The 14,850-nt window shown below is 37.2% G+C and overlaps 1 protein-coding gene across 2 annotated transcripts in view; it reads right to left on the bottom strand.

Moving 5' to 3' along the window:
• The window catches only part of RYR2 (ryanodine receptor 2), a 729,440-nt gene that overhangs the window by 415,921 nt on the left and 298,669 nt on the right, over window positions 1-14,850 (bottom strand). For both annotated transcript variants that reach the window (XM_082634943.1, XM_082634944.1), the window contains exons 6-8: window positions 10,382-10,456; window positions 6,691-6,769; window positions 3,706-3,818 (exon numbers count right to left, since the gene is read on the bottom strand). In XM_082634943.1, the coding sequence (XP_082491069.1) occupies window positions 3,706-3,818; window positions 6,691-6,769; window positions 10,382-10,456 (267 nt within the window). The remainder of the gene's footprint in view (window positions 1-3,705; window positions 3,819-6,690; window positions 6,770-10,381; window positions 10,457-14,850) is intronic.

Consider the following 14,850-nt stretch of genomic DNA (forward strand, 5'->3'; position numbering starts at 1 on the left):
ACAGAAGCACGAAATCTCAGGAATAGAAAAGATATTATTATAAATCACCTCCCAGGAGTTCTCAACCTGGACTCCACTTTGATACTTTTAGTTTCCTTTGTAATCCAGTGTATATATTTTATGCATTTTAAAAGATAATGAAACAAAGAGTCAGTAAGCTTTCTCCGACTGTCCAAAAGGTCCAAGGCACAAGAATTTCTAAGAATATCCGAATTCAACCCTTATCTGATGCATTTATTCACTCATTTATTTCTCTCATCTTAAGTGTCAGGCACTTGACCCTGGTGATGCAACACACTAGAAAAATGATCCTCCAGTGACAGGGAACACAAGTAAACAAGATATATCACCCCCTCAGAATTCACTTTTTTATTCTGAGAAAAAAATGAGGGACACAGAATAGATGCTCTTTCCAAATGGAACAGTCTATGATTCCATCACCTGAGCCACAGAGAGAAAAAAAAAAGGCTCAAGGTAAATAAATAAAAAATAAATTGGATGGAATCTAAGGGAAAAAAAGGAAAAAAAAAAAAGGTCATGAAGAACCTAGGGTTAAGACAGGAATAAGACACAGACCTACTGGAGCATGGACTTGAGGTTATGGGGAGGCGGTAGGGTAAGCCGTGATAAAGTGAGAGAGTGGCATGGACATATATACACTACCAAACGTAAAATAGATAGCTAGTGGGAAGCAGCCACATAGCACAGGGAGATCAGCTCAGTGGTTTGTGACCACCTAGAGGGGTGGGATAGGGAGGGTGGGAGGGAGGGAGACGCAAGAGGGAAGAGATATGGGGACATATGTATAACTAATTCACTCTGTTATAAAGCAGAAACTAACACACCATTGTAAAGCAATTATACTCCAATAAAGATGTTAAAAATAAATAAATAAATAAATTGGTTGATACGATAAAGAGCTTGAAAATATTTATGATCACTGTCTTTTTAGCTATCAGTAATTTTAAGCAACTTGAGGGAGTTCGGTAACTTACTATGCAATCAGAACACCTAGCATTTATGGAAATTCAGAGGTGGGTATGAGAGAAGTAAATTTTTATGAGCCCTAGAATAGCTTTCTTTTAAGCATTTTTCATCACTTTTTAGATTGTGGGGTTTTGCTTTTCCTAATTTACTTTTAGACAGTTGTTTGGTAATGTTTTCATGGATTTTAAAAATCTGTCTGCTACTGTATAGCACAGGGAACTCTACTCAGTACTCTGTAATAACCTATATGGGAAAAGAATCTAAAAAAGAGTGGATATATGTATATGTATAACTGATTCACTATGCTATACACCTGAAACTAACACAACATCGTAAATTAACTATACTCCAATAAAATTTTTTTTAAAAATCTGTCCGTTTCTATAGGTGACAGAGAAAATTATTCAAAAATCAATGTTTCAAATGAGAGCAATCCAATCCATGGGTTGAAAACTCTTGTGCATACCATGGTGATTTTTATATCTTTCTAACACACATTTTGAGTGCTTTACCTTATTTTGTTTAGTTTGAAAGAGATTCACAGCAATACCTATTTGACCATATTTCCTCTCTTTTAAATTGTATCTTTCTCTTATATTTAAGCTGCTTTGATAAAGCCTCCTTTAAAAGAAAAATATAAGTCATTCCAATAGGTCAAAGGAATTTTTCTTCCTCTTAGATATTCCTGAAAAGAGGATTAGAATATCATTTCATATTAGAATATGAAACAGCAAGATTAGAAAAGACATTATTTGGATGAGTGGCTTACAACCTTTTCTGGAGATAAAACCTTTTATTCCTGAGACATCATGTACAAGGTTCATCACATAAAGCAGAAAAGGGCGGAGCATCCTAGGTGGAGCCTGGGTTCCTAGAGCCCAGAACAGTCCACAGGACACCTCCACAGAGGACAGAGTGAAAATCAATCCTTCAATCAGTTTTAATCAATTTAGCATCCCAATATTTGTACGCTTGATTAGTGCAGCAAACACACAATTAGATAGTTCAGCGGTAGCTTAACCATCACTGTTCTTGAAGAAAAATTAGATCAAAGGCCAACAGACACTAACAAATGAAAAGTTACAAAGTCAATGACAGGACATGTTTATTTTTAGTAGTTAGTTTTAACGGATGTGTTTTCAGCCGTATTTCTTATTTATTTTTAATCATGTCAGCATCTTCTCAGAATATGAATCTGGCTTTCACATGATAGCCTTTTATTTAAAATCAACTGTAACTGTCTCTTCGCTTCTCACTTCCCAACTTTCTCCTATTCTGGTTAAATATCTACAGTTCTTTTTTTTTTTTCTTTTTGCGGTATGCGGGCCTCTCCCTGTTGTGGTCTCTCCCGTTGCGGAGCACAGGCTCCAGACGCGCAGGCTCAGAGGCCATGGCTCACGGGCCCAGCCGCTCCGCAGCATGTGGGATCTTCCCGGACCGGGGCACGAACCCATGTCCCCTGCATCGGCAGGCAGACTCTCAACCACTGCACCACGAGGGAAGCCCTACAGTTCTTAATAGGCACAAATCTCCTGGGTAAATAGTGACAACTCACTAAGCAATTTTTATATGTGCCATTCATAGAGCTAAGAGTCTTGTCTTGATTAAGCATTCAATCCTCTTAATATCCCTGTGAACTAGGCTATTACCCCCATACTGCAGATGAAGAAACTGAGGGTTTGAAGAGGTTACATGATTGGCCCAGGCTCATTCTTAGGCTCCGTACCAATAAACAAGTGTGTGTGTGTGTGTGTGTGTGTGTATACACACACACACACACATACACAGAGCCCAAGGGTACCAACTACTTAATTCTAAATCAATTACACACAAATAATATGTTGATTTAAGGCAGTAGGAATACACTTTCTATAAACTAGCATGAGCTTAACTGCAATGATGCTCTATTTCTGATTTTTGTTTCAATCATCATCCACTAGGATGTCTGGGATTTTTTTAATGTGGATATTCATGTAAAGTTTATAATACCGTATTTTATATTTGTTTGCTTTCTCAACCTTAAAATAGAAAGAATATTTTCACTGACACCCTTCACACTTCCACTGATTTCAATATTCTGCGAAATTCTGCATATGACTATTCTTTAGCAAAAATATAATTTACTACAGAAGTTAAATAGATATTGGCCTCACCACAAAAGTAAAAAATACCTTCAACGATTAAGCATAAACTTCTTTCTTCAATCTCCCATTTCTAGCCCCTTCCCTTTGAAACAATGCAATGTCAGTGAGGGAATTAAACCGTTTTTTAATTTTGTTTATTTCTCCTTTCTTAGCATGACAAGTGTTTCTCACATAATAATCTGCTTTCATGAATATCAAAATAGGTAATCAATGCCTCATTAATATAACCTTCTCATTGGGCGCAAAATAAAGTCCATGGAATTTCAACTTCTTGATTGGACTGCATTTACATGCTATTAATAAAATAATCCAAGAACAGGCACTATCGATGTCACGAACATACATATCAAGGGCACGAGGGAAGCCTGTCTAAATAATCCTGGTAAGCCACACTTCCACACATGTCACATCATTCTTCTACTTAGGGAGTTATGTATAATTCATCAAATAGAGATACAGGCTTGTTTCTAAGCAATTTTCCTAGATAATTTGCAATTTCAGCTTTAAAAAGATCATTCTATCGACCTGTCACTTATCATATCACCAACTACATGATCCGACTTTGCACACTTACCAAGTACCTTTCGGAGGACACACTAACTAAGATGAGGTCATCTCCAACCCGTACTTTTTCTCCTTCTGAGCGCTGCTTGGAGGCAGGATGGATGGTCCACCAACAAGCTTCACCTGCACAATGATTGAAATGTGAAACACAAAGAAATGCCTCAGTTTCAAACTCGATGTTCTTTGCCAGTGACTCCAAAATACAAGAGGGAAATGAAGTCCTCAAAATCAGTCTTCTTAAAATGAAACTGTCCTATTCACACAAACGTCAGAAATTTGAAATAGAATGCAAATTCATCTCTTAGACCATGAAAATCAAAAAGAATTAGGCCAAATTAGCTTAGAATCTAAAAAAATAGTGGGCATATGTATAACTGATTCACTTTGCTGTCCAGCAGAAACTAACAGAACATTGTGAATCAACTATACCCCAATAAAAATTAGAAAGAAAGGAAAGAAAGGGGAAGAAAGAAAGGAAAGAAAGGGGAAGAAAGAAAGAGGGAGAGAGGGAGGGAGGAAGACATACTGACACGAAAAGACTCTTCTCATAGAAACTAGCTGTGACATTAGGGGAAGTTTGGTGTCTCTTTCCCCCACTAAGAATTGCTTTAAAAGGATGTTTATTTATGCTAAGACAAGGCCAATTTCACCAGCCAGGCTGATCCAACTTCGCTCCTTACACAATCACATGTTGTTACACTGCTCACATTGCTCTCTCCTATTAACATCTAGTTTTTTTGCCACTTGATTTTCAAAAGGATTTGGGTTTTTGTGACACGACAGTTGCATTGTAACAATTTAAAAAACCTCTACTTTTTGAGGGATGCTGATGCAAAATAGGTACAAATACTGTCCCCTAAGTTTTACTATCCTGTGCCTTATTTTACAATATTTTGTTATTTTTAAATGTGGTAGTTTCTATTAATCTAGGAGTAAAATAGTAGAGAATCCTACAGAATTTTCTGGGATACATTATAAAAATATCTGGGTATACATAAAATCAAATAATTTCTTCTAGAACAAGTCAAGCATAAGCCTCATGAACCATATAGCTATACTTCAAACTTCAGTCTCATCACCTAGGATATAAACATAAGCACACAATTCTTCACTCTGTTCACAGTTCCTTTTGAAACCTTTAAGTTCTACCGCAAAATGGGAATAGTTTTAGTGATATCTGTTATCTAATAATTACCATTCTCTGTGCCCAGCTTTATTATTTCTCCATAAAACTTATTTTTTTGCTTCTTTACTAATTGCCCAATGCCAAAATGTAAACTCCATGATAGCAGAGCATTTGTATGTTTTGTTTACTGGGGTTTTCCCAGCTCCTACTAGCATTTTGTAGGCATTCAATAACAATTCATTTTGCATAAATGAGTAAATGAATCAGCAAATAACACTTCTTAAGCATACTTAACAGGTAATACGTAATCTATGCCCTGAGCTGCTTTTCTTACACAAACCATATTCTTACTTGAATGTCACGTTGCAGAATTCCTTATCTTCATCCACTCAACTCACATTTTTAAAACTATAGGGCATTTTTCATTCACTCACTCAAATATTGATAAAGCACACACTATTTGTCAATCATTGCTTTAGTAGCTGGGGATACCTCAACAAATAAGGAAGAAAAAATGATCTGCCTTGTGAGTTTCATTCTGATCAAGGCAGGCACACAACATATGATAAATATAGTAAGTAGTTCAGTAATTCAGAAGAAGTAGAGACCTATGGGGAAAAGAGAGCAGCATAAGGGTGTAGGGTGAAAGACTGCCTTGTTTGGTGGGTTTCACTATTATATAATCATCTCAATGTATGGAAACAAGTTATAGATCGTGCATGTCTTTTACTTCTTTTGAGAAAGAGAACTGAAGATTTTTTTTTCATGTAACTATGTGCTGAAGTAAATTAATTACAATGAGAAAACTAAAAATACTAGCCAAAATACAGAGGAATAATGGAGCCTATAGAAAATGAAATAAACATGAGAAGAATACATTTATCTTTTTGGTGTCTGGGATTCTTGGAATTTCTTGTACAAAGTGATGTGTTGGTCCATTAAAAAGTTAATTAGGTTGGTAAACAGAACTTTATTTTTATCCATTTGTTATCAGTGAAACTTTTAGAGTATGGGAAAGTATTTTAAAAAGGAGGGCATGTGTGAGCTTGATCCCACCCAAAAAATCAACAACTTAATGAGTTGGTCTATTTCCTTCCATTCTTTTTTCTAGCTGGTCTTTTATTTATTTTTAATTTCTATTTCCTTCCATTCTTTTTTCTAGTTGGTCTTTTATTTTTAATTCCAAAATCAGGCATGCTCATTGTAAAAGATAAAGCCATTAAATTGTACAGGGGTGTATAAAGTGTAAAATTCTCAAAGCATTGAGAATAAAAACACAAATAAAGCCTATACTTTCCTATCTGGAGTCTCCAAAAGTATAAATGTGTTAATATGTGTTTTTTGTTTCAAAAATATGTAAATACATAGATATGGAGCATGATGGCCTGTGGATGGGGAAATGAAGGAGGCTTTCATTTTCTACTTTTTTGTTTGAATGTTGACATTGACAATGTTACATGTGTACACTTAAAAATATTTTAAGATGAAAGCTGAAAGGTAGAAAAGATATGAATTAATAATACTTTACAAACTAATCAGAGCACAGTAATATGGTTAACAATCAGCAGAGCATAAGTACTGTTTTCCTACCCAACTCCAACAAAAGAATAAGGTTTGAAGTCTAGTTTGCACATCAAGCTAATTATGTGGGGATGACCCACCAGTAGAAACAATGTACATTTCCTCCTTCTATTAAAACCTTTCCGAGTTAGTCATTTGTTTTTTTCCTGAATCCGTCCCTAAGAATATTCAACCAGTTTATCTTCCAGAATATTCAACCAGTTTATCTTCCATCGTGTCTCAATACGTCTCCCAATCCAATCCCTGCCACGATCTGAGTGCAGCTTCATCATGGACCAAGGTGCTCACCTGTTGTGTCTTCTTGCAAGCCAACATCAAAAGCCAGTTTATCAGTTGAAGACCGAGAGGTGGACAGGCAGCACAGATACTAAAAGACACAGAATCAGTAGCTGTCACTAAACGTTTATTGTCCATTCCAAGTCTAATTCTGAGCACTTACACAGCCTAAATGAGGAACAATGCTGTAGAGGAAATGTGGTTTTTATCCCCCCTCACAGAAAGACTGCAGAAATATGTCCTGTCGGTAAAAGAAGACAAGTAATTGGGCATATGTCTGTACATCTCTCACTTCATCTGATATTCACGATCATAAGCAAAAGGACAACCTGATCTGTCAGTTGGAAATCTTTCTCCCAAGCAGAAATTTAAACACTATTCACTTTTATCTTCTAGTTTTGTTTTCATTTTTAAATTTTTAACTCTCTGAAATTTATCCAGAATTGAATTTCAAACGGTGTGTGTGTAGCCTGTCGCTTCACTGCAGTGAGGGTTTGTCACGTGTATACCAACATGTGTTTCCCTAGGAGGAATGGAACTCTCCCAACACCACCATCTCCTGATTTCTTTCTCTCCCTCTTGAGTTTTCCTAACTATATATTCTTGGACATAAAGTTTAGGATAATTTTTCAGGGCAACTCCTATATCCCCACCCCAACCTCAAAATCCTCATTAAGTGTTGCAAGAATGAGAACACAAAGATGAATGTGGTATGAGCTCAAGATACACTGCCACCTACACCAACCAAGTGCAGTGCCGGAAAGAACAGGAGCCCTGCAAACAGGACTCAGGGACAATGCTGGGGACTGAGCAAGCACAGACGTCCCAGAATCATGGAACAAGTAATGAGAAGCCTAGAAAACCCCTATGATGGAATAGGGTTCACCCAGCTCAGGGGATGCCTGTGAGGGTAAGGAGGCAGGTGATGCATGGATTGGGGACAGATGTACTGGCACGTTACATGGAATTTGGTGCCCTGAGGATGTAAAAACCAACTGACCTGGAGCCTCTGTCTCTTGACTGCAAACCACTGACTTCCCAAGTTATAGAAACAAGGCTTCAAGGGTCCCCAAACATTTTCCTAGCTAGTCAGGAGTATGAGTCTGACCTCAAGACAGGCAGCCCATGGTGGCCCCTGCCTGAGGGTTACAGACCTTAGATCTAAGCATATTAAATATCTGCCTTTATTTGAGAAAAAGTAACAATGTTATAATACTGATCTCCCAGGTAAAAACTTAGTGATCTCGGGCTTCCCTGGTGGCGCAGTGGTTAAGAATCCCCCTGCCAATGCAGGGGACACAGGTTCGAGCCCTGGTCTGGGAAGATCCCACATGCCGCGGAGCAAGTAAGCCCGTGAGCCACAACTACTGAGCCTGCGCGTCTGGAGCCTGTGCTCCACAACAAGAGAGGCCGCGAGAGTGAGAGGCCCGCGCACCGCGATGAAGAGTGGTCCCTGCTTGCCGCAACTAGAGAAAGCCCTCGCGCAGAAACGGAGACCCAACATAGCCAAAAATAAATTTAAAAAAATTAAAAAAAAAAAAACTTAGTGATCTCTATTAAAGGCTTCTGCAATATTTCTCGATAATATTACAGTACCAGGCACTGCAACTGTCCGCGTACATTCTCTCCTAACGTTCACAGCAACTGTGAGGCACACACTATAATTATTTCACTAAATGTTAATTAAATTCTGTTAAGGGTAAAGACTTGGTCTTACTTACTACTGTATCTAGTACACAGGAGGTGCTAAATAATATTTATTGACTGAATGGATAAAATTCTCAGATGTAATTACGGGCTTAAAGAAGTTTGGCAAGGTATCCAAGGCTGTACAGCGTACAGGAAAGTGAGCCTGAACCCAGATCTACCAACCAAGTTCAGGCTCTTACCCATCTACTATGTATCGAGGGTATTTTTCTGAAAACTGACTCTCATATTTATTATTTTATGTGTTTTGATTGCTATTGAAAGTGGAATTCCTTCCATGAAGTTCTAATGTGTGAGTGCTCTATGCAAAAAGGTTGTTTTTATACATTTGTCTTCTATCCAGCCACTTAAAGTGTTCTCCTTTATTTTATTTCATATCTTACTAAGTCAGCCAAGATTTCCAGAACAATGTTAGATAGCTAGCATATTCTTGGGAGGTTTTTTCTTTTAGTTTTGTCAAGAATGGATTCAGTGTTTGACAATTAAGTATGAGGTCACTGATGTGACATAAATATTTTCTTTATCACTGAGAAAATAATCATCAATGCTTAGTTTTTATTAGGAATTGGTATTTTTATTAAAAACCTGTTTCAGCACCTGTTAAGATGATCACAGTTTTTCTCATCTGACCTACTAATGTGATGTAGCACATTAACATAAATGATATTAAGTCATTATTAAAATCACATCTATACTTTACTTCTCTTCCTCTAATTTTCAAATCCATTAACCAGATTTTTCACATCAATATTCATGATGATGATTGATGATTTTTTTTGTTTTTTTTTTGGTATTGATATTGAGGCTATGCTTAAGTTTTTGCTCAGGAACAGTTTACACATTTTGGGAATTATCTCCTTCTTAAAAGACATGATTATTTTATACTTCCAGGTATTGGACTATTGTGTAGTCACTAAAATAAACTTGATGGAAAATTTAAATAATATGGATAATACTTATACTGTGATAATATGTAAAAAAATCTGTATATAAATTTGGTTATATAACAAGATCTCAATTATGTTAAAAAAATTTTTAACAACAGCAAAGATTGAAAATTTTTAAAAAGTCCCCAACAGTTTTCTCTCATTGGTGTGATCATGAAGATTTTTTTCTTCTGTAATTTCCAAATCTTACAGAATGAATATGTAGTGTTTTTATAACTTAATAAAGCTTTTAAAAGAATGGAATATTTATATATTTTATTTTAAACATATTTTACACACACACACACGCATATATAAATGAGAATGAGTAAATTGTGCCTGAGAGGAACCCAGTGGATAAATGGATAACTGGGTGTAAGAGGAGCTGATATGGAAAAACAAAGAGAACAACTAGTTAAGAAGGAAAAGAAGTTAGTGGAGAGTTGAAGGTGGGACTCGCAGGCAGTTTTTTACACTATTTTTCAGTAAGGATGCTTTAATTCTCTAACAAATAAACTGTTTGAAATAAAATCAGAAATGAGAACTATTTCTTTTTTTTTTTTTTTTTTTTTTTTTTTTGCGGTACGCGGGCCTCTCACTGTTGTGGCGTCTCCCGTTGCGGAGCACAGGCTCCGGACGCACAGGCTCAGCGGCCGTGGCTCACGGGCCTAGCCGCTCCGCGGCATGTGGTATCTTCCCGGACCGGGGCACGAACCCATGTCCCCTGCATCGGCAGGCGGATTCTCAACCACTGCGCCACCAGGGAAGCCCGAGAACTATTTCTTACTTGACTCTTGACACCTCTCTCCTCCTAAACCTAGTCTTTCAAAAGTAAGATATGAAAAACAGAACTCACATAATGGTAGAACTGAAGGACCTTAAAGGTCCTCTAAGCTAACTGTCATCTTATAAATGAGAAAACTAAGCAGGATATAAAGATATTAAAAAATACATACAACCAAGCTTGTTAAAGCCATCAATGAAATGGGATTACCAAATATTTCCTGACCACATATGCACAAATGGATCAGCATGACCACAGGGGAGATGCAGTCTACACATGTACTCACCATGCCGCTGTAGGAATGGCGCAGCAATATGGCATGTCCATAGAGGAGCGTTCGGTGGCCACCACCTTGAGCAGTCTGCATAGAGCAGAGAAAGGGTCGACAAGGAAAAAAAGAAAACAGAGTAAATTTAACTAAGTCCATAAAATGCTCTCTTGTTCTCATGGAAAAGTTTAATGGGAAAAAATAAAATAGGAGCTATTACAGATGAGCAAAGTGCTGTGGAAAGAATGCTTAAATTGGGACAAAGCTACCAAGAAAACCTTCTCCTGTGTGTGGGGTGGGGGGCTAGCAGTTGATCTAGTTCTTAAAGAATGAACTCGAGTTCAGTAAATACCATAATTTGTAAATTTTGATTCCTAGGTATTTGTTGTCTGTATTTCCCATTACGCTGTGGTCCGCGTCGAGCAGGGGCTATGGTACTTTGGGCACCATGGTATACCAGACTCCTTGCAAAATGCCTGCCACATGCTAAGGACTAAATAAATACTTCTTCAGTGAATGAGTCTTCTTAAAACACAAAATTCATCAAATCATCTTCGGGCTTAAAAACCTTTCATATCTTCCAACTGTTTATAGAAAAAGAGTCCAAATTCCTTTATATGAGATAGAGGAATGCTTCTCAAATTCTAGCATGCTTACAAATCACCTGGAGAGCTTGTTAAAACACAGAACCCTGGGCCTACTCCCAAGATTCTGATCCAGTAGGTCTGGGGTAAATACAGAGATGTTTCATTTCAAAAATTTTCCAGATGACCAAGGTGCTGTTGTTTTCAAGACAACAGTGAGTAGTACACACATAGAGAACTTTAGTCTCAGCCCTTTCTAGCCTCGCCCCCAAATCCCTTGTGCTCCAAACAAACACACTTTCCCTGCCCTGAGCTTTCTTACTGCTGTCTTAGAACACAATACTCCGTCCCTCTGTAGTCTTTTCCACCTCGTCGACTGTTTTAAACTCAGGTTAAGGGCTCCCTCTTCTATGAAGCTACAACCTGAGCTAAATTGGAGAAGCCAAATGGGTTCCCCGATCCAGGTGAGTACAGGTGTCATAGGAAACAAGGAAGGGACCACGGGATTGCAGTGCTGGGTCGCAGAGAAACTAAACAGGAGCCATAAAATTAGATCAAGGTAACATCATGGGAGGTACAGAACATTATGCCAAGGAGGCTGCCCTTTTTTTCTGTAGGAAAAAGAGGTCTTTAAGGATGACTGTGATGTTATTGACTTATACATACTCTAAGAAGTACAGGAGAAAGTACTTTAATATTCATTATTATTATACCTTTTTTACTAAAAATATATCCCCTTCCTATTGTTCCACATAATTTCTTAAAATAACTTTATTTACGTGTTATGCTTAAAAGACTTCCAAACCATTTAAAAATAGGTATTAAAAGGTACTAAAATTATGAGAAAAAAACTGCTTTACAAAAAAGGAAAGTTACTTTTTCACCTCCAGAGTGAAAAAAGGGAAAAATCTACTCTGCAAAATTATATTCTTCCTAAGAATGAGGCCCTGTTTAGAGAGTACGTTTATTTCCTATAATATATTTGATTTATTGTGGCCAAGAACAACTTATTTACCTTGTCTGATTTGGACTAGTTTGGTAGGAGCTTACCTTTCCCTACCAGATATAAGTTCCAAAGCTACAAGATCCAGCTGAACTTTAATGACACTAGACAGTCATACCAACCAAAACAAGATGTTTTAAAATGAAGAACAAGCTTTAGATTTACTGCTGTTTTTGCTATAAAGCTTTGCCTGTGCATTTCATGTGTTCATATGCACATATATACATAAATGTTCAAATTGGTTAAGAGGAGATATTTTAGTATCTGAATTTTCTTTCAAAGATTTTATATATAGAGATTTTACACAGTTGTATATTATGGATTTAACACTACAGATTTCCTCACTACTCAAATGCTAATTTATGTCACAAATTTAGTTTTTAATACAATTCCTGTAAAAGTATGCAAATAATCCACACTAAATTAACTTTGTTACTTAAGAGAGCACTGTTAACACAAGTGAATATAATTTCTGTCACATGGTCTGCAGTCCTTGTCCTCTAACTTGTCATTTTAAATAATACTATTGTGATTGGCTCTGATTCAGGACAAATAAAATGTATAATTTCCACTCTTGGGCAGGTTGGATAACTTATTCAACAAACATTTATCAAAAGAATTGTGTCTGTGGGATGCATCCAAAGATGTACCCTGGTTCTTTATTTGTGCTTTCTGATTTGGTCAATCAATCATATCAATTTTCTTGTTAAATTTGGCCTGGTCCTTGCTTTAAGTGAACAAATGTTTATGGACTTCCTCTGATGTAGGGAACTACCGGTATTTTAAGAGGATGGTTACACCTGTTAAAGTACCAGTTACACTGGCTTAGCCACCTCCAGGGTTATTCCTTCAAGACTCTACAGCACGCTGCCTTAAGGTGGACTGGGTCATCCCCCAGGGCAATTTCAATGAGAAAAAGTTCATCACTGCTGGGTAATAACATCACAAGCAGTAGTAATTCAGTACTCTGGAACAAGGGGTCCATTTCTCCTCCAGCCACCCAAACCAGAACCTTACAAGCTCACAGTGCTATAACCATCATAACCTTTGGGAATCCAGCCAGGACCAACTAGATAGAACCAATCAAGCTAATGGACCAACAAGCTCAAGGCTAGCCCACCCCTCAAAATCGCACTTTGGAAAAATACCTTGGTGTTTTCTGAAGTTAACATGTTCATTGTTCCTTGGACTCTAAAACACAGGCAAAGTAAGTGGTGCTTTCCATTGCACCAGTTAAGAGAAAAAGTAGAAAGTTAAAATTTCTGTAACAAACCTTGTGTTCACATTCATGTCACCTATACTTTAGTCCTACTGATTCTCCAGTAAACATTATACAAAAGAAATACTTTTTTCTATTCATTCAAAAGATATTTATTGGGTATCTTCAAATACTATATCTGAGAGGTAAACTATCTGATGTCAAGGGTATGATGCATAATAAGCTCACAGCTTGTTTTCCTCTGCCTTCAAAATGAGAGTTTTCTCTAATTATTCATTCATTCAACAATTATAAACTGAATCCCATGTGTTTCCCTTCCAAAGACTTGCACACTAACAGCAAAGAAAACAGAAGTTTAAGAACTAATTCTCTCTGCATTTCTTACCACCTCCAACTACATGTCAGATCATCAGGTCTTTTTAGTAAAAGTATTACCTGGAACTTACATGTCCTTGACATACATTTCCAAGTGTGACTTGGGCCCTACCTGTTTCTGAAAATGCAACGGTCTGTCCCTCACACCCCAGCTCTCCCCTGTGATTGGCTGGGCTTGTGGTATGGTTGGTGAGCTGTGAACAGCCCCCTATGGCCCCTCTGCAGATCCTGAAGTTGGCTTCTGCTAGACTACTGTAGTCTCCCATAGGCGAAGGGGGTTTACGCTAAGGGGCTGTTGTTCTTTCAGGGAAAAACACCACCAACCCAAAGTAACAACTACCATTTCCAAACTCCTCCCTCTAAATATTTCCGGTGTCAGAGAGCCAAGAATCATTTAATAAAGGGTAAAATTGGACTTTCTGAAAATATCAGTTAAAAAAGTTTTTTCAGTTCTGTGCGTAGGTTTGATCCCAGGACCCCTGAGATGACTGACAGGGCTAATATTAAACGATAGTGTAAAAAAGATGAACTGGTGAACTGTAAGTGGATAAAAAAAGTTCAGAGTACGTTCAAACAAAAGCTAAGCAACAAAGCTGTACGTATTCTAAACAAACCACACTTCAATTTTTCCACAGATTATTTTAATACCAATTTGGTATTATTAGGTATTCCTATGCCTTGAGCTTTCCAGGACCTTGGCCCAAAATGTGCAATCAGAGTACCCATATCGTAAGCAGAAGCTCTGATGGAAATAATTCTACATTTATATTTATTTAGAATAATATGCAGTCATAAGGTATCATTTATTAATCTGTTATCCTCCTCTGTGGGGAGGGGAAAATTGGATCATTGTAGCTACCTTTGAGGTACCACTGTTACAAGCTTAAAATACAACAGCAGAAAAGCATAGTACATAAAACCAGAATAGTAATGACTAAGATCAAGTCAAGAGGTTTAAACATGCATAAACATTAATGGCTATGTGTTTCTGCTGTTTGGGGTTTTTTTCCTCCTCTGTGTTTAATAAAATATGTTTGTACCACATATTTGCTTAATGTGTCTTCAGTGTCATTGCTATTTAAAACCATTTAATTTCTTAACTGTATAACATCTAAATATTATAAGGTTTTCTGTTTTACTAATCATTTTTTCTGTACAAAAATGCTATGCTAATCAATGTAGGACATTTCTCATAATTCCAGGCCCTTATTATTCGAGAGGTTTTTTGTTTTTTAAAAAATAAATCAGGGCTTCCCTGGTGGCACAGTGGTTGAGAGTCTGCCTGCAGCTGCAGGGGACGCGGGTT

The sequence above is a fragment of the Mesoplodon mirus genome (assembly GCF_964341445.2).
Source record: "Mesoplodon mirus genome assembly, chromosome: 2".
Taxonomy (NCBI): Eukaryota; Metazoa; Chordata; class Mammalia; order Artiodactyla; family Ziphiidae; genus Mesoplodon; species Mesoplodon mirus.